Genomic DNA, 24315 nt, shown 5'->3' with positions numbered 1-24315 from the left:
GATGTGTACTTTCGTCAATGAGTACATGAAACGTCTGACAATGCACGAAATGTTTTATTTACACAAGTTACAAGTTCAATGCATCACGTTAACGTTACTCGAATCCTTGATATTCGGGTGAGGGGGAAAAGATCCCTGATGTATAGTTCACTGTAAAGGATGGGATTTTCTCCTTCCTAAATGCACCCTCGCCCATAGAGTGAACTGCCAGTACGCTGTTAATCTAAACAATCTGAGAAAAGTGTAACAAGTTAGCCAAGCCGTCACCTATTCGTAAAATACCCTGCTACTTATGGGGCGGTCCAGCGTCTCAGCTCGGACATCCATTAGAGTCAGCATCAGCCTCCTTCAACACGTTTCTCTCACCGAACAGCATCCGAAATGAACGGTGCATGGTGATGCATTTTTCGCCGATCAATAAATGTCCATGTTGACCTCTCTGCAACAGATCGTCTCCGTTCAGTGTCTATGCTCCACAGCGCTCGCGCCCACAGTCACTTTCCCCCAAACGATCCTGTACTGCAAGTGAAGCCTGAAACTGATCGTCCTCCATGTGGTGGTAGTTAGACACTACCGGCCTGTCCCTCACGGGCTCAAATGCGTAATCCATGCCGTTAAAAGCGCTCATTTTCGTCTGTGTAGACAGGACCTACAGCTGTTGTCTATGGCGTTCCGCGGGTCCTACCATGCCAGTGACGTCATCGGAACTGCCAGCGCTAACAAGCGCAATTTTGCGTTGCTTAAAAAAGCTATATTAATATATATTTTTTAAAAATGTTTAGTGTAATTTACTTTTAATTGTCATAAACAACACGTTTTCAACGTCGATATTTTTCAGTTCAGTTCATCTTTAAGGGGTGTTAATAAGGCGTAATTTTAGTACTTTTAGTAAGATACCAATCTTTTAACAGTATTAGATGTATTGACTTATAAAAAAAAAAATAATATAACTTGTTTAACATTAGATTTGAGCTTTTATAAATCTGATGAAGGGATGTTTATTTAATTGATAAACACTTGAAAGCTGCATGCAATAAAATCTATTTTGATAATATTTATGTTAAAACGAATAATTGAATTTCACTTCTATTCTCAAATACCGAAATGTTTAGCTTTTATATTAATAGTCTTTGTTCTTTATTTTATTACTTTTATAAATCTGATAAAGGGATGTTTATTTAATTGATAAACACTTGAAAGCTGCATGCAATAAAATCTATTTTGATAATATTTATGTTAAAACGAATAATTGAATTTCACTAGTATTATCAAATACGGAAATGTTGGTGTTGTGATTCGTTTTTCTTGAAAGTGCCTTCACCAAATTGCGTGAGAAGTTAAAATTAAAGGCAATAATTCAAACCGTGATCAGAAGGTATTTAAAAGCTCTCCAACAAGACTTGTGCGCATTTCCTCATTGCCGGTGGAGAAATATGACGATATGGCGTTCTATTAGAATTAGAATGTATAATTGTCCTGCTGAAGTTTCTAATTATTACCCTCCATTGGCATTTAGATGTGGAATTCATTAATCTCCCAGAGAATTATTTTAGACACACTCTCAAGGTTCAGTGTGCCTGAAACTCCAGATAGGAGAAATTAATTGAACTAAACGGACTTAAAGATTTAAAGGACTATTTGTACCTTATTTGCATATTTTCTTAACTGAACCAGGCGTTAAAACAATGCAGACATCGCTTTCAAATAAATGTAAGAACATTTTATTAGTCAATTTCCCTCTAATTATGCTTCAAGTGTTTTTTTTTATATGGCAGTACATGAAAGGAAGAACAAAAAAAAAAAAACAGGAAAGTGAAAGAGAGAAGACAGAGACAAGCGTGAGAATGTGATAGCATGTGTGACTAAATATGGTAAGAGAGAGCAGTTGGGTGGACACGACAATTACGGCCTAATTTATGATTCCGTGTCAGTGAAATTGGGTTTTACAGGTTGCCATAGAGATACATTCTGAAAAATCCCTGCAAAGCCATTCATCCATAATATCAAATGTTATTGCTCACAAATTCTCTTCAGTAGAGGCTGATGCAGACCACCGACCAGAAGAGTGATATTTGCATATGTAAACATGGGTCCATCCTAAATAGCCTACATGCACAAGTGTGGTCGATTGTGTGTGCGTTATTTGAGGGGTATATGTGGCAGCATACGAGTGACAGGTGTGACCGCGAGCGCCTCAATTAAAATTTCACTTCTCGTTTTTAGAAACAACTGTGTCCAACTAGCTTTTGCAGCTGAGGTCAATGGCTTGACATCTCACAGGAAAATTGTACTGAAGCCTGCAGGTGATAAAAACTGCAAAAACTGATTGAACCATTGATGTTCAAAGCCATTTTTAAAATACACATGTGGCCACATATTCTGTAAATATAATGGCAAGTTTAAACAGCCTAATAGGCAAACTAAATATATTACTTGGTGGGAACACAACTTGTGTTATGGGCCATTTTTCTTTCTGGTGGTTGCATTGTTATGTCAGTAGGTTGCAACAAATCTAAACTAATCTTAATGAGTGTGTCATTCAATCATTCATTCAACTGATTTGTTGAAAAAAATTGCTAGTTCAGGAAAAAAAAACATGTGAGTGGCTGCATTGAAATCACACACCTCTAGTTCTAGGTCACACACACTTTGATTTGATTTCATTTCACAATCTTGCAATTTGATTCAATATGGATTAATTTGGATACACTGTACACTCACCTAAAGGATTATTAGGAACACCATACTAATACTGTGTTTGACCCCTTTTTGCCTTCAGAACTGCCTAAATTCTACGTGGCATTGATTCAACAAAAACAAATTCGGGGTGAATTGAGAGTATGGCACATATGCGCAAATTATTTTATTAAGTGCTTTTGTGCATTCATGCGTTTGATGCAAAGTTGAAAAATCTGAACTTTGGCGTCAATTTGTGCCGTGTTAACCAATCAGGAGCCTAGATGCTTGCTGCTGTCACGTGGTGAAGTATCTGGATGCTTCAATAAATTATTTTGTAATATGACTAAATGCCTGGTGTGGTTCTAATGCACAACTAAAAGCAAATACTTTATCACATAAAACTTGATTTCAATGGATTCAAAGTGTTTAAGCGTGTAACTAAACTCGGTAGGCACAAATTTGACGCGCTATTTGAACGCACAGTAACTAGTAAGAATGTGTCAAAAATATAATGTCAATATTAACTTATAATATTGCTTAACTAACTTTACATCTCTGCTGGTTCAGTGCTGCACCAGGCATATTTGTGTCTGTACAAATTAAGCCTGCCGCAATGTGCTGCTAATTATTGTATATTTTTTTTAAAGATAATTATTATTAAATTATATTGTAATAAAGGAAGGTGTGAGCTTTTTCTGTTTTCCATGGGACTCTGGCTGGTGAGTCGTACTGAGTATTATGTAATGAAAATTGTGCCTTAGCTGATTCACACAAATCCTTTTGTGTATGCGATACATTAAGGCTGTAAATTCACCCTTTTTTTGATAATAATTCACAGTTGTGGGGAAAGAAGAGGTGTCTAGGTATTGCAGACTGTTGGCAGGAAATTTGATTTTTACTCGTGGCAGTTCAATCAGACCAGTGAGAACATGTTTTACGTTACCATGGAAAAGAAGAGCAACAGACACTCAAGAAAATCCTTTCAAGGCTCAAAAAAGTGCAATGGTTTTATGGTTATCCAGTAAAAGCATTCAAATGTGGAGTTAATTATGAATGTACTCGCATGATCACACAAAGTTAAAGTATGAATCCAGTCAGTGGCTGGCTTTCGACCATGGCTTACGACCTAGGACCTACTCAAGTTCAAGCAACAAGTAGAGCTGTATGTTTGAGTTGACACTGAGAATTGTTTTTCATGTCAAGATCAGCTGAACTTAAAGGGTTAATTTACCCCAAACTCTTGTTTTTGACCCAAGGACTGCTAAGAGCAACAAAGTCAGTCAATCTGAAGGTTTAATGAGAGTTTCATTACAGCCAATGTGCTCCTAAGCAGAGAAATCTATAAGGGCTAGTGCTTAAAAAGACACTGTATAAAAGTAAATGACGTACACATTCCAGAAAAAGTGTCTCCTTATCATTCTCTGAGAGAAAACATTCAATAATTCATTGATGGAATGAAAGGAATACAGAAACGTTTATGCACTTTTTCATGAAACGTCAGCCATCAGTCGCAGTTCCCAGCCTGGGTGATTTGAGGTGTGTGAGTCTCTCTGCTACGGCCAGATGGTTACACTTCAGTGGATTTGATAGAAACATCACGCCTGTTACTCACAGTATGAGTCCATTCAGTACAGATGCTATAGAGAAATTTCGTGATGTATGTTTTGATGTATGCATTGATAATAATAAAACATTTAAAACCATTTATAATTGAGAACCGATAATAATTTGAGCAGTAAATCTGGATATTGGAATGATTTCTGAATAATCATAGGCCTCACATGAATAAATTACATTTTAAAATATAAAAATGGAAAGTAATATTAAAATATTTGAAAGTATTGCTTGTGACGTTTATTGAGTAATGTTAGGCATAATGTATAAACCTTAAAATAATCATTTTCAATTCAGTTCTACATTTGTTTGTATAGTACAGACAGAGCACCACGCACATGACATGCGGGGGAAACATTTTCATATCACGGCTACGAATTAACAATTCGTTCCCACAACTTACAAATACATCAGCACATTTGACTAATTTGTTCCCTCGTTTTAAGTTAATTGTGTGCGCGATATAATAATTAGGCTATGTTTACACGGAAATGTTTCTAAAGAGAAAACGCAAAAGTGGCGTTGCGTCATCTTTTTTTATTCTGCGTTTAGACGAGCGTTTTGTGTGAGAAATCCGCGTGCAAATGGAGGCGCAAAAGTGTGTGAAATTCAATGTAGTATGCACTTCAAGCGGCTAGGAGTGCATACTACAACAACACCAAGTCCACGTGCCTGCGTACAACTTTCACTGTCAAGCAGACTTTTGCGTTTTTACCGTTTACACGGGAACGCGGCGGTGGAGTGTTTTTAAGATTTCCACTCTTGGGGGTGGTTTCACTTTTTTGCGTTTTTGAGCCTCAAAAACGCCGTCGCTGTGTAAACGAAAGGCACATCCGATAAAATATTTTTACGTTTTCACCCGCGAGCGTTCTCGTGTAAACAGGGCATATTCCCTCGGTTTACTACATCGTGGCCACGTTGTAATAATAATCGTTCCCTTGTTTTAGTTAGATCAAGACGAGGGATGAATTCGTTTGACATGGCCATGATTTACTAAAACGAGGGAACAAATTCTTATTTTGAAAAAAAAAAATCTTAAATCATGCAACATCTCAATGTGGTGGTTGCATTTTCTTCAGAAAATATGTACAGATCTAGTTATTTTTATTCCAAAAAATAACTAAATACATCTTTACTTTATTTCATCAGGTCAAGTTCTTCCAAAGATATCATACAACACCTTCAGGAGTTGATTACACTATTCTCTGTAGAGGTCATGTCCAATGCCCTGTCAGTAATACAAAGGCCATTCTTATAAGTTCTTACACTACAGACAGATCTCCAAGCTAAAGACTGTTTTCTGCAGTGCATTTGAGACTCTCTCTCTCTCTCTGTGTGTGTGTGTGTGTGTGTGTAGCTGCTGTGGCATGTGTTAATGGCCTTCATTAGCACCACATAGTGAAGCTACAGTAGGGAACAGGACAGTCACAACCGGACTATAATCTGTAAACACAGAAAGACATGACACAGACTCAGACCAAAAATGCTGTTCAACACTGAAGACCTCTAAGGAACCTTGATTGATGAAGACCAGGTTCTCTTTGTTAATAGAACAGGACTGGAATATAATTGTCTAAATATACTACACCTTGTCAAATGTCTGATTAATAGCATCCGCTCTCAAATTGAAGCTATAGAGAAGTTATAGGTCTTGAATAAAATATGACACATTAGGGATGTAATACCTCACTTCTGCCAGTGCAAAAATAGAGATCTAATTGGAAAGCTCATCTATTGTCATTATAATCATGTTCCTCATTGCTCACTGGCACTGACTCAAAGCCATGTGACAAACTCTGGCACTAGACATCTATGTTTCCGCCTGGCCTGGTAGACAATGCTCAGCCTGCTTAGTTTGTGTGGTTGCTGGAGTGTTTCGAGTAGGTTGCTAAGGTGTCGCCATGCTGTTGCATACACTAGGTATGCTTGAATGGTTTCTAAGAATGTTCAGGGTTATTTTCAAGACATGGATGGATGGATGGATGGATGAAAAATTAATAAAACATGCAAACTGATTGTCTTTAAAAAACGAAATAAACAATTAATTGGCTCAATTAATGTAGAAATTCTTCTTTAACTATATTTGTTTTCTGTCATGTGTTTCTTACCATTTTAGTCAAATAGCCAAACAAAAATCATGTTGCTTAATTTTATTTTGACAGCAAAGTTATTCTGAATATTTTACAAAATATATATTCAATATATAGACTAGTCCGAATTAGCACTTTCATATACACTCACCGAAAGGATTATTAGGAACACCTGTTCAATTTCTCTAGCCTGGATGCCAGCCCGAACTCCGCCCACAAAATTTTTTGGTCGGGAACTTGGGTCTGGACTCGATCCATTGAGGAGTAATTATGATCAGGCAAAAAATGTTCGGGCCAATCAAATTGCCAGGGCGGGCTTTATACAATGATGGACAGATGATCTGCAGGGACGTAATCATCACGTTATCAAAGAGCGCTTAACTGGTTTCCCTCAGAGATGACTGCAGCTGGAGAACTGAGATGTATAGATTCCGCTGCCACGTCTGTTGTAAAATAAATCGACAGCGCATTAATTTTAATAGACGAACAGAAAACTGCAATCAAGGCATTTGTCGATCGGAAAGATATTTTTGCCGTCCTTCCTACATGATTCGGCAAAAGTGTAACTTATCAGCTGGCTCCGATGGTCGCTAAGAAGATGGGATGTAATGAAAAGCCTGTGGTCGTTGTGGTTTCTCCTTTGGTCGCACTCATGGAGGACCAAGTAAAAGAAGCAACACTCGTTATTTTACTTCTAAAATAAGTAAGTTCTGTTGACAACTGTGAAATGCAAAGTAGTTGCCTTACTGCGTTGCTCTGATTGGTTGTAGGTCTACGTACCGACTATCCAATTGAGTACAGAGTTTTTTTTTTCCTGGTTCGGTTAAGACACGCCTCATAATCAAAGCCCAATGAAGCAGTTTCAGACTCATATTCCTACTAGAATATGAAAATGACGAAGTCTCATTAATGCAATTATCTAATCAACCAATCACATTGGCAGTTGCTTCAATGCATTTAGGGGTGTGGTCCTGGTCAAGACAATCACCTGAACTCCAAACTGAATGTCAGAATGGGAAAGAAAGGTGATTGAGTGTGGCATGGTTGTTGGTGTCAGTATGGAAAAAATGTTGCCTGGTCTGATGAGTCTCGATTTCTGTAGAGATATTCAGATAGAGTCAGAATTTGGCGTAAACAGAATGAGAACATGGATCCATCATGCCTTGTTACCACTGTGCAGACTGGTGGTGGTGGTGTAATGGTGTGGGGGATGTTTTCTTGGCACACTTTAGGCCCCTTAGTGCCAATTTTACATCGTTTAAATGCCACGGCCTACCTGAGCATTGTTTCTGAACATGTCCATCTCTTTATTGCCGCCATGTACCTATCCTCTGATGGCTACTTCCAGCAGGATAATGCACCATGTCACAAAGCTTGAATCATTTCAAATTAGTTTCTTGAACATGACAATGAGTTCACGGTACTAAAACGGCCCCCACAGTCACCAGATCTCAACCCAATAAAGCATCTTTGGGATGTGGTGGAACGGGAGCTTCATGCCCTGGCTGGATGTGCGTCCCACAAAACTCCATCAAGATGCTATCCTATAAATTTGGGCCAACTTTTCTAAAGAATGCTTTCAGCACCTTGTTGAATTAATGCCACGTAGAATTAAGGCAGTTCTGAAGGCGAAAGGAGGTCAAACACACTATTAGTATAGTGTTCCTAATAATCCTTTAGGTGAGTGTAAGTCACTCTGGCAAGAAAGCTTAACAGAAATATTTGAAACCTATTTATCATGAAAGAGAAATATTACAAGAGTTTCTAATTGTTTTAGAAGAAAAAAAAAAGCATGAGCTTGGCCCAAGTGTGTCTGAATTACATAAAAATTAAGCATTGCATAACCATTACGTAACTATTTTTAAATGCTGGCACTAGTTATTGCGACAAAAGGCATGAATCATGCTTACACACCTGATTAAACAGGGAAAGCAGCATGCAAGTGCCGCCCTCAAAAGAAAAAGCTGTTTTTTAACTTTGAATATCTGAGATTGACACCAGGCATTTGGAGACAGATATTAATCAACTCACAGAGTGTTTCATTATACCTCAGCAATTCATTAAGGAAATAAATCCGGATTTATACACGCTACAATGAGCCCAATTTCCTTTTCCTGAAAGGATAAATCATCCGTATATGGATAGGCAGCCTTTATTTTGTTGATTGGGCTTCACCTTGTGCTATAATTCCTGTCTGACTATTTTTCTATTGTTGGACTGATGGAAATTTGCCTTAATCCATTTCTATGTTTAAAAACAATCTTTGATCTTACATCACACATCCTTCAAGGAAAACGATATTACAAAAGTCTGGAAAAGGGAGGAAAAGCAATCAATTTAATGAATGCATTATCACGGATCATCTCAAGGTGAGTAGATGTTCCTCTCATGATTCAATAGGCTCAAATGTCAAATGCTATATCTAGCACGATTCATCAGTAAAAATCACACTCCCATCTTTAGAGCGATGATAGACTGCACACCGATTAAAGGGGGCTGACCTGGCCCAAAGCCTAGAGCTGCTCTTTTATGGTGGCCACTGGCCAGTAAATTGTTTGACAGATAAATATAGGGTTAGCTCAGCCATTTAATCATTTCTGTATTTCTTTCAGTTTCCAAAACACTTAAAGGTGCCATCTGACATAATAAATCAAATCCTACTCCAGATTCCATAACAGATGGGGGCAGTATACCTCCAGAAAATGAGTTGTGCTCCTACCATCGCGCATGTTATTCAAATCATTTGACATGATAGTAAAAGGTTGGAAGACCGCAGTTTCACGTGGAGCATTTGGAGATTTTTAGAGATCAGAGACTCAATGAACAACATCTCAACACTAAATGATGAAGACCGCCTCATAGACGCCTGTCTCAAAAACAAGCTGGTGCATTTCGACGATATGGGAAAATAAAAGCTTGGGCAATTATTTGAAGTTTATGGTATTCTTTTTGTTCATATTACACTTTTATTGTTCGTTTGAATTAATTTGACAGACAGCATTCGCTGATGTTGATCAAGCTAGCGCCATTCAGAGCTCCCAACTCTTAAAGGGTTAGTTCACCCAAAAATGAAAATTAAGTCATTAATTACTCACCCCCATGCTGTTCCAACCCCGTAAGACCTTCGTTTATCTTCACAAATAAAGATATTTTTGATTGAATCTGAGAGCTAGATCAGTCCTACATAGACTGCCTAAGGGACTGGCTCTTGACGGCCCATAAGGTCATTAAAGAAAAGGTTTAAATATTCCATGTGCCTTCAGCGGCTCAATTATAAGTTTATCAAGCGACGAGACTACTTTTTATGCGAAAAAAAAAATAACGACTTTATTCCACTATTCCATTACTTCCTTATGGGCGCATGCGCGAGAACTGAGACGAGGACGTTCTCCTTCATCTACTTCTTGTTACCGGCTGCTCACTGCTCAGGAGTTTTACCGCCACCTACCGTATAAAATGATGATCCATATATAAGGCGCTCCGGATTATAAGGAACACTGTCGTTTTTTGAGAAGATTAAAGGCTTTTAAGTGCACCTTATAGTGCGGAAAATACGCAAATTGAAAAGCGTATGTACAGCGCGCATCTTCCTCTGCTTGTAAACAGAAAGTTTTGCGCTTCCAGCTATATCAGCACATCATCTTATACGGTAGGGGGCGGTAAAACTCCTAAGCGGTGAGCAGCCCGTAACAAGAAGTAGACGAATGAGAACGTCCTCGTCTCAGTTCTCGCGCATGCGCCCATAAGGAAGTAATGGAATAGTGGAATAAAGTCATTATTTATGTTTTTTTCGCACAAAAAGTAGTCTCGTCGCTTGATAAACTTATAATTGAGCCGCTGTAGGCACATGGAATATTTAAACCTTTTCTTTAATGACTTTATGGGCCGTCAAGAGCCAGTCCCTTAGGCAGTCTATCTAGGACTGATCTAGCTCTCAGATTCAATCAAAAATATATTTATTTGTGTTCCGAAGATGAACGAAGGTCTTACGGGGTTGGTACAGCATGGGGGTGAGTAATTAATGACTTAATTTTTATTTTTGGGTGAACTAACCCTTTAACGAATTCACCGTGAGACACACGCAATTGACACTTAGCAAGCAGGTTAGTTAAGCTCTCAGATTCTGTCAATTTTTTTTTATGCAATTCAAAGAATAAATAGCGTTTTTGCGCTTGTACATGTTACACCACAGATCCCTAGTGAACGTGAACCGATCATCTCTACTACTAATGGAAAAAGAACCCGAACACTGTTGAAAGATGCAGTATGTTACAACTTAACAAAATGTATTCCTCATGCATAATGTCGACCAATCATTTTTTGAACTCTTCCCTGAACTGAAATGTAGTAGTGGGCTGTACTTTCCAGACGATTGACATCAGGTTCAAGTACGCCCACAAGCCGGCGGGAGCGCGACTCACTCGTGTACTGCAGTTTGGCTGGTGGTAACGTTGCCCGCCCGCATACCGCCTCCCATGGCCGGAACTGGTATTACGACACCTGCCGGGCCGGGGCTAGTAATTTAGCATGCTAATTTAGGTTTATATCTCGGCAGCACTATAACTTGTCAGTTTTTTAATGACATCATTGCACTTATTTCTTCTCATTCTTTTGATGCGTGTAGCTCATTTTTTTGATATTTTTACCTCAATTATTCCATATGGCACCTTTAAGAAATCGCAACTGTAACAATGACGATAAAGATATAATTCTAAATATCATTCTAAATAAAAAAGAATAGCTGTCCACGCCACACCACGCCCATAACAATAACAACACAGAGGAATGATATTGTCAAAAATCACTTTCAGGAAGATTTTTTTCCAGCTGATGAATGATAAAAAACATTGACAGCCAATAAGAATACATCACGCTTTAAAGAGGTGGAGAATTTAAACCAGCAGACAACAAAAATAACAATGTGCACTAATAATAAACAGAATAATAGTGTGCTCTGTGGATGCTATCATTGTTATCGTTCTTGGTGAACAATGTTGCCTTTTCAACTAGCTGAAATAAAATAAGTTTAAGTTTTTATATTTTATTTAAGTTAAAGTTTATTTTATTTCAAGTAACAAAATATTTTTGGGGTTTAGTTAAAGGGTTGTTCCAAACGTTGTTCCAAACCCGTGTGACTTTCCTACATCTTGAGACAACGCTTTCTGTCCCTCCATTGACAACTAAGCAACTACCACTTTGACACTTAAAAAAAGTTCATAAAGAGATCATAAAACCGTAAAACATGCCGTGAGACATGAAACAACAGACAAAGTAGAGAATGTTCACACAGAAAACTATTTTAATGAAATGCAGTGGTACACAAATATGTATTCTGTGTGAACTGTGCTGCTCACTGAATTGGACAGGCGCTATTTTAGCACACCTAACTGACTAAAAGATGTAGCATATGTCTCTGTGACAGCGCTAGACTCTGTAAACGGCAAATAATAACCACTTAACCTTTTAAGACAATCAGAAATGCTCTCTTGCTCAATGACTTTTACATGTTCTGATTTGCTAACATGACATCATGTCTCTAGAGGGCAGGGTTTGTTAATAGGGCATGTAATTGAAGCAATTTGAGTGGTATAATAAATGGGTAAATTAGCGGTGGATGTTAGCAAAATGGCTGAAAATGTCCCCTATAGTGGCAAGTGACAAATTTGACTGTTTTCAGATATGCCATCTCTGTACTATGTCAAACATGTAGTCCCAATCTTGCATTGTTGGCAATCCATCCAAGTTGGGTAAACGCATACTATATGCAAAGAAAAATGCAGGATGTTCTAGATCCTCCTTCTTCTGTTATTCATAATCTGTTCAGTGTTTATCAAACAATCATTTCCAACACTGAGTTTGCCGGCAGACTTGGCACTCCATCATCATTATCGTAGATTTACATTTATGTGGGAACATTCTTCAAACAAAGCATAACTCTTCATTTAAAGCCTTACTGATAATACTGCTAATACTTTTCAGATGCATCGCATTTTTCAAAACACTAAACTGGTGGCCTTTTATTACTTGCATTCTCTCAGGAATTGTATGGGTAAAGGGAGCCCTCTAGTGACATGAATCTCATCTTGTAATGTAAATACGCCATTGTATGATTTTTTTTTTGTTGTTGTTCATGTGCTATTTTTTTTTTAAACTATGGGAATAACTGTAATTATGTACAATGGGTAAATAATTATATGGTAGATTAAACAGAAAATAGAGGCAACAAGTAAAGATTCATAGCGACAACACTTTTTATCATTCAAATGAGTACCATTGTGATTTTGTAATATCCAGAAAAATTGTGTTGTAATCCAAAGGAGCCATTCGTTGTAGTTCTTGAAAGAGGGATCCTGTTTAATAAAATATCTCCCTTTGGGGTGGAATTTGAGCTTTGTAACCCAGCAGATCTTTTTATGCTCAAACAGCAACATTACACACTAGCTAAATAAAGCATAACCTTTAATATAATGTGCATGTTTATCAGACAAGAACATGCAAATTCGTCTAATGAAACTGCCCTGGACATGCTCAAGGTCATCTAATTATCAGCAACAATGAACAGGAAATAGTCTTTGCAGTTCCACTAAATCAACACTCCTATTCTCCCAGGTTGACAGTGCAAGCACATCACAGGAAGAGTTTCTTCGGCTGGTCCAATGAAAGAGTATTAAGTCAGGTCAAGTCACACTTATTTATATAGCGCTTTTCACAATACAGATTGTATCAAAGCAGCTTCACAGTGATAACATTAACATATTAAATCTAGAACTGATATGCAACAGCAAGCCTAGGTCTCAAATGGACAGAAGGCATTTGGAAACCTTCTTCATTACATAGGATCACTAGTCTGCAGACACATTTACAAGGCAATGGCGAGTCATTATTACGGGAACTCAAAGACTTAATTATGGGCTTTAAAATATAGATCACTACACCAATTAACACAACCACTGGCGTAACTTAACCTCAGTTCTTCCAACACAGTTGCGGAGGGAAAACTTGCTTTAGTTATGGGTTGCAAATGCTTATAAATGCTCAGCAGATGATAAATTAAAGATATAGTTAAGGGGCTATATTTAAGAATTTTCAAGTATGTTAATTGCCAATGGGTGAACAGCTTGTAAAGAAACATGAAAAACGAGACCTTCTCCAACTTTCTAGGTTGTCTATGAAAGCCTGATGGATTTTTAAGTGAACGACTCGAGACATTTCTGCCAGAAAAAAAAAATCAAAAGGATGTGACGTTTATGTGTGCTTCCGAGAGCCTCTCTTCCGTTCAAAGACACATGAAACGAATGCTTATACAATGTTCAGGATACTGCCAAAAGAGTTATTAGGTTGTATAAAGTCTACTGTATGTGTCATGCAAAGAAAAGGGATTAATTCAAACTAGCCTATAGTCGTACATAGCCAGATCGATATAATTTAATGTTGTCAAAATATTCGGTACTTCGGTACCAAGTCGGTACTAAAAATGTAACCCTTTCACACGTAAGTTTAAAATATGTAAACTGACCCCCCCCCAGCGTGAGTTTTTCAAGGTGACCGTTATTTAGAACTTGTCACTTTAACGTTTCCATGGTGACGCGTCATTGCTTGACACGTGTCATGCAACCACAATGAATGATTATCTGCTTTTATGTCATTTTTTCCTTTTTTATTACAAATATTCACAACTGTTTTAGCTATAGCATGAAACACTGATATTCCGATTGTCAAATATGTGCAAGTGGATGTTTTGTTGTTTAAACATCTTTATCCACAAGTTTCCTACGCCCCATGAGGCCTTGCGTCAAAAGTGGGCGCGACTTCCGGTTGGAAGTAAACAAAGCGCGATTTGACATGCTTGACACTCATTCATTCAACAGTTGACAGTCATTCAAGTTATAGCGATCCAAACTAGCCAACGATGTGGGAACACAACCTCAACGAAATTCAAAAGGGTGAAATAACAGTACCTTTACCTCCGCAGTAGTTGATTGGGAGTATTATAATAACATTATTAATAATCAATACTCATCAAGGCATGGTGACAGACAGTTGTGCGAGCTGACAAACAATTAAAATAAAAAATACACACTTAGTCATTGTGCTTTGGTCGGAGTTTATTCAAAATTATAAATGAATGTGCTGCTTGAATACATTAACTGGCACATTTGGTATTCTGTCAACACAGGCTTTGATCCTGAGTTTAGGTGTAACATTAGTAGAGAACAGCCAAACACATGCTGATAGAGTTTATAGAACATTAAGAATTTAAACAAATGTACACAGGAAGATTCGTCGTCTTTTGGGAGGTGATGGAAACTACAGTCGTTGGCAGGATCACTCTGATTTCGTTTTCAGCTTATGTTCAAAACAATCCCGTTTAAGCCACTAAATTAGTTTAGTCCGGTTATACATACAGCCGCGAACAGCACATGTTGTCCCTGAGCTCCGTAACGACATCTATCATAAAGATTTGCGTCTTTCTACTTTACTTAAATAAAGATTTGCTACTTTCGCCGCATCACCGGAAGTTTCACCCACTTTATTTTTTACTGGAGCGCCCCTCGGAAACTTGTGGATAACGATCGCGTTAGTTGAGCTGTATGCACAATGGGTGGCGCCATTTTAGTTTGTTTTACAGTTCAGAGAATCGGATCTGTTGGATTTACAACACGTAAATTCCTCCACTTCTCACAAATGAAAATAAGTGGCTGGTGTACTGGGAGAAGAATAAAGTCAAATGTAAAGCTCCTTACACAATTTGTATCTGATATGAATAAAACATTTCATATATTATAATGGAAAGGATTATTATTGCCGCTTCCATAGGCATTAGTTTGTATTTTACGAACTCAAAATCATTGTTTTGCTAGTACTTATGTATATTTAAATGTCTGAAACCTAAAATAAACATTTTATGTGGTTGAAAACACTCAATAGTTGTGATATGACCATAGACTGTAAACAGGACTAAACGCCAGCCAGCGCGCGAAAGCACGTTTGAATTTAGCAGTTGATCACATGATGAACTGACCGTTTTATTCACACCGGTGTGATCATACGCTCCAGGGACCAGCCAAGACTAACCACAGTGGTGTGATCATATGCGTGAAAGGGTTAAGCGTCACGGTACAAGTATCGTAGGTACCGAGTACCCGGTCAAACCCAGTTCTGGATGCGCATGCATGCACGAAGGCCATGAAGTTGCATCCTCTTCGTGAAAGCGCTGAGACAGCGAACGGCGACCAGTATATTAAACTGCAAAAAGACTATATAAATATGAACCCTGCATGTTCTCCACGAGTGCGAGAACGAGCAGTAAGTTGCTGGCTGCAGTTCCTCTAATGGCCACTGGTGTCGCTAATAACAAGGGTTTCTTAATTCTACATATAGCCCCTAAAATGCAATATTGAATTTGAAAATACTTTTTATGAGCTCCACTTCTATGGATAACAGTAGATTTGTTTGTGAGTTACTAGGGGTCAAAAAAAAAACCACTGGGAACAAAGAAAGCTGCCAGCACTTATGCTAATCTAACCACCAACAGCTCTTCAGTGTGATTGTGAAATAAAGAGTCTGAATTCATTCCTCTTAATTGCTCTTCATTTGGCCATAAGACAAAATCTTTAATTGCTTTCCTCGCAGCCATCCAGAACGGTTGGCAACCAAAACAACGACGAGCAAATTAGCCCCCAATCGCAGCATCCCAATCGACGCCGCAGAGAGGCCTCGTAATGAATTCCACCGGCTTTGTTCTGCCCACTCAACCCCTTTACGTCCAAGAGGCTTGAAATAAAATAGTAAGATTCAAATCATTATAATGCATTCTCTAAAGAAACAAGACCTACGGTGACACTCTATTAATATTGTACAGGGGTTGCCATGACAAAGACAGCAGTGAAATACTGGCCATGTCATGTCATCTTGGAAGTGCATTAATATTCATATTGCTCACCTAGTGTTTAGCGTGAGTGGCCCATGTGGCCACATGTATGAAACCTGTTCAACATGAAGTTTGAGTACATTTATGTATGTAACACATTACAAATAAAATGTACTGGTTGAACAAGACCAATAAATTGGTTTATATTTATTTATTGAGGTTTTTTTTACTCAAAAATGTATCTCTACTAGAACACTTAGTCTAAAAAATCTTATATCAACCATTTTTAATTTTCTAATTAATTGACCAACTGTACCATTTAAAGGCAATTTCAAAATGGAACTAATATTCGTTCCCAAGCCAACAGGTCATTTTGAAGATGCATGCAAAACTATTACCCATACATTTCCACCAAAACAATTATATTTGAATGTTTTCCACTTTTACTGTTTTTTATATAAACTGTTTTATATATATATATATATATATATTTAAAATGTGCTTGGTACAGATAACATTGTAAATACTGAATTCAGCTTTTGCTGAAGAAATCCATGATAAACAGACGAGGTCTAAAGGAAAGACCTCATATCTGACTAAATATTGTGCATGATGTTTATTCAATGAGTTTTTAGAGAGGTCAACTTTTTGAATGAATTCCTGTAGGTATTTTCGTGTGAGTTAGCTAACCCCCAGGTTATAAAGTTGGCATGAAACAGAAGTTGTAATAGTGTTTTCTTCCCTATTGTGACTTAGTGAAACAACGGCTGCATCCAAAAACGCATAGCCTACTTCCCTTATTGTAGGCGAAAAACATTTTGTGACAAATGAAGCCCTAGTATGTCCAAACTCACAGTACTCGTAAAAGAGTGGGAAAAAGTACCCAGATGACATACTTCCAGCGAGATTCTTAAGTGTGAATAAAATGGACAGTTCACTATCCCAAAGTAGAGGATTAGTGAATGACAGTAAAGGGATGTGGTGGATCACATTATAATGGCAACATGACAAATGTCGTATGTCTGGATTACATTCATACTAAACACACGAGTTCATACTATATAGGCTATAGCATTCATACATTTTTAGTGGCATTTTTATTCAAAATAAGTACCTACACAAGAAAGTATGCTATTTTGGATGCAGCCAGCTTCTTGAAAAGGAAAAAAACAAACAAAAACAGGGCGGGACTTGATCTTGTCCATTGGAAATTGATTAGATTGTTGGATGGTTGTGGTTTGTTATTGGTTGGTCTCATGTGAGTGCCCGCCCTAGAGCCAGTATACACATCATCAGAGTAGAGTTGGTAAAGTTATTTTGATAAAAAAAAGATTATGAGGGCACCTTGCATATTTTCTTGAATAAATAATTTATAACAAATAAGCTACAGCAATATTCCATAACAAATATGAATTGTCAAATTTGACTTCATGGTGACTTAATGTTTGAGTAGGCTTAACTAACACTAATGATTTTATATTTTTGTGTTGTGTACATCTATAATAACAAAATAAATGATTACTAGGCTACTTATGATATTTTGTCGATGTTTTGTGTCTGACGTTGCCATAATTTTATGTATTTAGACCTCCCTTGAGGGATTCAAACCTTAATTCGCACCTCATAAGTGATAAATCCCCTGTAATAAATTGTGAATTAATTATTATCTGATATAAAAACATAGCTTTGATATAAATGTCACTAAAATTAAGCGGTAACCAAATGCCTGACAGCATTTTACCCGCCTTGAAAGTTAACAAACAGAACCGTCATTGGACCATGTCGAACTTTCCCTCAGCAAGGACAGAGTTGAAAACAGCAATGAAACTCTCAACACTTGCCTCCCTCAGTGATGACAGACTCCCTCTGAACTTCCCGGCTGACCTTCTGAACTGAATTTTTAATGACCCGAGTCTGGCTCTTGGTCGGATCCCGGTTTGCTCTGCCGTCATCGGACTCTCTGGGCTTCACGGTCACAATGTTTCTCCTGGAGAGCTTGGATGAGAAAGTGCCCATGTGGAAAAGCAAATCCTCGAGTTTATCAACAACATAGGAGATAGAGCTGAAGTGACGACAACTGCACAAAGGGTTTCCCTATGTTTGCGAGATAACTCATCTCGGTTCACTAGTAATTTTCTCATGTAGGCAACATGCTACCTCAGGCATCCTCATGTATTGGCGGACATGCACGCCCTCGCATCACGAACACACAGAGGGCGCTACAACCCCGCCTGTTCTAAATGTTTTATAAATAAACCGTTTCAAACAAAATATTTTGCAGAAGTAGATTCATTTGGAACAAGATAGTCTCTTTATAAATTTAAAAAAATTTTTGTTAAAAAAATAAAATAAAAATAATGCAAATATCTAAATAACACCTAGCCTACTTGATAAGCGATTCCAAACATTCATTGTTCCATTAAATATTCTCTCAGTAGACTATGCCATGGAAAATAAAGTGAGATTATGTTATGTTTATGGGGCCAATGTAGTTTTTGAAAACGTTCAATTTGACTGGAATTTAGTTGTTTGTTTTTTTTTATTTTGACTTTTTCATTAAAGGCAATGACAAAAACACAGTTTATAAAAAATAGAGAGAGTCATTTAAAGTATCTTTATACACATATTTTATTCAATATATAATTCATTCCACACATTCATACCTAAACATCAAAAAACAGGCTCAGTCTACACCACAAAATTCAAGAAGTTTTAATAAAGAAATAAAAATATGATGAAAAATTACTACCTTCAGAAAATCACAACAGGTTTAAACAAGATAATAATAAAAAAAACATTACATTACTATGCAATCTATGGACAAAAACAATCAAATATATAATGAAAAGTACAAAATTACAAAAGAAAATGTGCTAAAAGTTGATGTAATAGGAATATTTCTTCAACTGGTCTCTTTATAGTTGATAAGTTTCTTTATTGCATTAAATATAGCTTAACATCCCAGACGCAAACCAGGGAAGTTAAATGATGACAAAATGCCTTATTATCTAAGACCAAGTTACTAAGTAAGAAGCTGGTCTAAGAACAGAATGTTATTCTTTATTTATTTATTTATTATCTGAATTGGATCTAATAATTTTACAAAACAAATGAAAAGGCTAAATGTGAGCTGTGACCACAAGATGTCACTATCAGATAAGAAGATTATAAACACCTGATGAATTTAGCAGAACAGGATGATAACTGCATCTAAAAAAATGCTGATTTATTGTTATACGGCATGTAAACCCCATATAAGCTCCTAAAATGAGTGTCTGGGTGTGAATGGCCTTTGAATGTGGATTCCTGAAATTGAACTGTAATCGGATTTATGGAATTACAAATGATATGGTATATTGGAAATGGGAACTAACACAAACTCTTCTGTAATTATAGTGAATTTATTTGTACTGCAATTCACTCTTCCTGTCATTTAATACAAAACTGTCTGAATTACTCGCTGCATTAACATGAAGGATTTTTTTTTTTACAAGTTTTATCAGTATGTTCAATTATGCACTGCATTGCATTGTGTTTTAGGGTTAAAAGAAATGTCTTTAAATTAATAGATAATTTCCAGGACATTTTTTTACAGTGTTGTTGTAATGTCACAGGCAAGTGTACTCACTTGTGTCATATTCCCAGCTAACAATAAAATGTTTGAAGAACGTATTGCTCATGTTCCCATAACCTTATGATAACATTATTTCCAAATGATCGCTTAACTTTCTAAATGTATTTTTTTTAAATAGCCAAATTATATGAATTTTTGCAAACTTATTGGATTGTTACTTTTGAATGTTTTCTGAACATCCTGAAACAAGTAGTAACAGTTAAATATAATATAAATGAGAACATTATTAAAGACCAGATAACTTTGAACGAATGTTCTGTTAATGTTACTGGAAGAACATTTATTGAGAGAACCTTTCCAGAACACTCTTCCTTGTTAGCTGGTTTAGCACATAAGACAAGTCCAAAGTGTTAAATCAAAGCCACATATGAGACTGCAATGGAAGCACTGGTGGCTTTAAAAGAGCAGTTCACAAAAAAAAAAAAAAAAAAAAATCTGCCAATATTTACTCACCCTCATATCATTTTTGTGTGAAAAAAAACTCCATAAAAGTGGTTGCATATAACTCATGTGCTATATTCTAAGCTTTGTGTGAGGAACAGACTCAAATGTAAGTTATTCACCAAACTTGCCTTTAAAAATATGATTGACAGCTATTCACTAATCTACTGAGGAAACGAGTAGATTAGAGCAGCTTATGTAGCACAGTTTGTGTTTTACCAACCCGGTCTCATCCCAAGACGTCATATTACTGACGTTTTGGGACGTCTTTTGACCATACGTCAATATTCGCCTTTTTAGGGCCCCCTTAAACGTCGGTAGATGAGGTTATGGGATCCTAACTCTACCCCATACCTAAACCTAACCCTAAACCTAACCCGTCACCTAACTGACGTTAAAGGTAAAGCGTCAGTTGTATGACGGCCCGGGATCGCCATCTACCGACATTTAAGGGGGCCCTAAAAAGGCGGATATTGACGTATGGTCAAAATACGTCCCAAAACGTCAGTTATATGACTTTTTGGGATGAGACTGTGTTAGTTTTACATAAGAAAGAGAGTAGTCACACTTTATATTAGGTGTACCTACATCAAAAATATATATTATATTATATTGCAAAAACAATACAGGTAAGGTTAGGGATAGGTGTATAAACTCAATACTGTAAGTGCATTAATGTTAGTAAATCCATAGTAGTTAAAGACACCTAATATAAAGTGAGACCAGAAAAGCCCTAAAGCTTCAAAAAGATGCGAGAATGAGAAATGTAGACAGAATTGTAATTATGTGGTGAATTATCCTTTTAACATTGAGTGGATGCAGTCGTAGAATAATGTTCAATCATGACCCAAACCATTTGCTTGTATAGCGTCTTGTGGTCTGAAGTTTTTCAGCTGTTCCATGAAACCTGGATTTGGACAAGAGGCCGGTCGAGCAGATTTCACCAGCGCAAACGTGTCACCAAATGGCTGATTTTCCATTAACATCAGATATCCGATGACAACCGAGACAGAACGCGAAACTCCAGAATTGCAGTGGACCAGTACGACTCCTTTCTGGAGAGAGAAAACAACTGTTCAGTCCAACAGCAGCTACTGGAATCCCTCTATGGAGGCATTTCATTTCACATCATTACATACTCCATTATAAAGCATGTAATTAATCCTATGCTAATTGCAAGGAATTACAAAATTGCAAGTTACGGGTGAGAGAACCACATTCCGTCGAGTCGAGAAGAACATCAATTGATTAACCGAGCTGTTGTTTCCCTATGCATCATAGACGACATAGTAAATTAGGTGGCGGGAGGTGCTACGCTCATTTTACAAAGGAATGGAAACTTATTTCCAGCAGCCATTGTAATCATAAACCTGAGAGAATTTGAATCATGAGGCAGTGTCAGGTTAAGGGTGACTGGCGACACTATTTAGTAAAGAGGTTGTATGACAAACAATGGCCCGTTAGTGATATGATCTTTCTACAACTTGCTGAATAATGCATTGTGAAAACTCAGCATCCATTATTCAGCACTCCGCATGGTCACCTGGAATAAGAGAGTTAGCCATTGGATGACCGATGCAGTATCACATAGGCCAGGCGCTAAAGCCCAACACTCAGGAAATTACACTGAGAGAATGAAATATCCCCCTTTTAATGCTGCCAGACCTCCATACATTGGTGTTACATGATGCAAAATGCAAGAATTTGAGCAAAAACAAATGAATTTGTTTGTGCAATATCAACCGAATGTATATAATTATGACTATGCAAAGAAACAAAAGGCAAACGTTACCTCAGCTTTAGCCTGGTCTATAAACTGTGCACACTCCTTGATATATGATATGATATTAGTGTCAGGCAGATCCATTATGCTCAGTGTCTTATAGATGAACAAGTCAGGGAAGGCATTTTCCACGCCATACGCAACATTTAATATATGTGTGACCTGAAATCAATGGAAACACATATGTCATCAAATATAGTTACATTATAAAATGCTATAATGAAATCAAGTAAATAAGAAATCAGTCAAGCACATTACCTTATATTTCCTCAAAGTACCAAAGTCATGAGCGGCATCTTGTGACCCTATGAAATTGATTAAAAATCATTAATTACTATTGGGATGTATAAAAAATGCTAATACTTCATATGTTGTCCTTGTTATATGCTACATGTATTTACCATAGTAATTATGCATAATTACTTGCAACTAACCTCAACCAATCCATTATCCTAACCTAATAGTAATGTTGCTGATTAATATTAATTACACTGTAACAATAACACCTTAAAGTAAAGTGTAACCTAAAAATCTAGAATATATTACATGATTAGAATCATTAGTAAAAAGTTTTAGTGAAAGTTTTTATCATTTATAGGCTATTTTATCACATACATTTAATGCATTCATTACGTACACAATGTACTACATTAAAATACTAAGTTTTTAATCATTTAATTCTATACATAACATTTTATAATGAAAACAGGGTTTTTTATAACAAAAAAATAGGTAATTTTTTAACAAAAATACGTAAAACAGGCCATCATGGGAGGTTTTACGTATTTTTGTTACATGAGAAGATCAACTACTCACCAAGCAACATATATGGTTTAATATATCCGACCTGAAGATCCCAGTTATTATCCTGAACATATCCACATGCAGTTTCAGGCTGTACAGTTTCCTCAACCACCTGTACAGTGGAGCCTCTCCATGTCTCAATAATCCGCCTGCCGCTCAAAGTCGTTACTCTGGTGCATTGTTTTCGCAATTTACTTTTGGAGAAGGATTTAATTTCTTGTGCAAGCGACTGCATCACATTTGCGGCGGGGAGGTCCCAAGAAGAAATGTAAAGGCTCCTAATCTTAGTTTGTGCTGTGAGACTGTGCTTATCCCTCCCTAGTAAATGAATGCCCGTCTAAATTTCTGTGACCTTGATACTACCTGAAAACTGAGAAGATTCATTAGCGTACCTCAGCATAATTACCTGGGGAAGAGCAAAACAACAGTGACACCTAAAGGAGAGAAATATAACTGCATGTATTTGCTTGCCTTGTCCCAAACCAATGCGCAAATTATTCACGTATTTTCAGAGCAGGCAACTTTCTAAAATATTTTTTAATCTCAGTAGGCTAATTTTCTGGGTGCAGTCGGTTTACGTTTTCATCGCGCGACCGTCTTTGGCGCAGATACTGCAGTTATTGGCTAATTTTATTATCTAGGCCTATACTAATTATACTGTATAATTGTTGTTATGCAGACTAAAATCACTTTAGATTTTAGTAGATTGTACACATACTATATATAGCCTATATGTTTATTTATTTTTATTTATTTATTGAAAATCTAAAGTGATTTTAGGCTACCATAACAACAATTTCTACGTGTGTTTTGTCAATAACCCATTGTGGCAGACAGGGGCGGAGCGAGGGGGTGGCTAATTGGGCTTAAGCCCCGAATCTTTTAGGTTTTTAAAAATAAATTTAACTTGTTTTCATTTTCTCTCTTTCTGACTGGAACGGCAAAAAATGTAAACAAAATCTCCATTACCGTGCGTGGATGCGGACAGTAAAGCATTTCTTTCTTTCTTTCTTTCTTTCTTTCTTTCTTTCTTTCTTTCTTTCTTTCTTTCTTTCTTTCTTTCTTTCTTTCTTTCTTTCTTTCTTTCTTTCTTTCTTTCTTTCTTTCTTTCTTTCTTTCTTTCTTTCTTTCTTTCTTTCTTTCTTTCTTTCTTTCTTTCTTTCTTTCTTTCTTTCTTTCTTTCTTTCTTTCTTTCTTTCTTTCTTTCTTTCTTTCTGCCATCCATGTATGCTCTGATTGGTGGTCGCATTCCAGAAGCTCTCCTCCTACTACCCATCTTGATGCCCTAATGACTACTTCCATTGCCATCGAAGATCTAAAATAACCATGTTAGCATCAGGGTTTGAAAAAAACCTTTTCACTCACTGGCATATTTGGCTACTAAACTTCAGAACTAGCC

At 37.0% G+C, this 24315-nt stretch overlaps 2 protein-coding genes across 3 annotated transcripts in view; both read right to left on the bottom strand.

The window, feature by feature from the left end:
• Positions 1 to 18411, bottom strand: part of pde1a (phosphodiesterase 1A, calmodulin-dependent) — a 103167-nt gene extending 84756 nt beyond the window's left edge. Inside the window, exon 1 of one of the 2 annotated variants that reach the window (XM_089133379.1) lies at positions 18096 to 18411. In XM_089133379.1, the coding sequence (XP_088989505.1) occupies positions 18096 to 18270 (175 nt within the window). In that variant the 5' untranslated portion in view covers positions 18271 to 18411. The remainder of the gene's footprint in view (positions 1 to 18095) is intronic. The other variant, XM_039683491.2, reaches the window with a different exon arrangement.
• A 453-nt stretch (positions 18412 to 18864) lies between these two features.
• dusp19a (dual specificity phosphatase 19a) lies at positions 18865 to 23828 on the bottom strand. The gene is made up of 4 exons (XM_039683109.2): positions 22929 to 23828; positions 22371 to 22417; positions 22122 to 22274; positions 18865 to 21384 (listed from the first exon to the last, which is right to left on the bottom strand). Exons 1-4 carry the CDS (start codon positions 23149 to 23151, stop codon positions 21166 to 21168), a joined length of 642 nt encoding a protein of 213 aa, XP_039539043.1. The 5' UTR covers positions 23152 to 23828; the 3' UTR covers positions 18865 to 21165.
• Positions 23829 to 24315: the final 487 nt, after the last annotated feature.

Source organism: Pimephales promelas, chromosome 7, assembly GCF_988280905.1.
Source record: "Pimephales promelas chromosome 7, fPimPro1.hap1.1, whole genome shotgun sequence".
NCBI lineage: Eukaryota > Metazoa > Chordata > Actinopteri > Cypriniformes > Leuciscidae > Pimephales > Pimephales promelas.
Note: the sequence above shows the minus strand (reverse complement) of the source record. Positions and strands in the feature narration are given on the sequence as shown.

Bases quoted from the DNA above. Each gene is read 5' to 3' on its own strand.
- dusp19a (XM_039683109.2), bottom strand. From the start codon at position 23,151: ATGCAGTCGCTTGCACAAGAAATTAAATCCTTCTCCAAAAGTAAATTG. The intron at 22,275-22,370 runs GTAATGTGCTTG...CATTGATTTCAG, and splicing joins GTACTTTGAGGAAATATAAG to GTCACACATATATTAAATGT. The intron at 21,385-22,121 runs GTAACGTTTGCC...TTCTCTCTCCAG, and splicing joins TAGACCAGGCTAAAGCTGAG to AAAGGAGTCGTACTGGTCCA.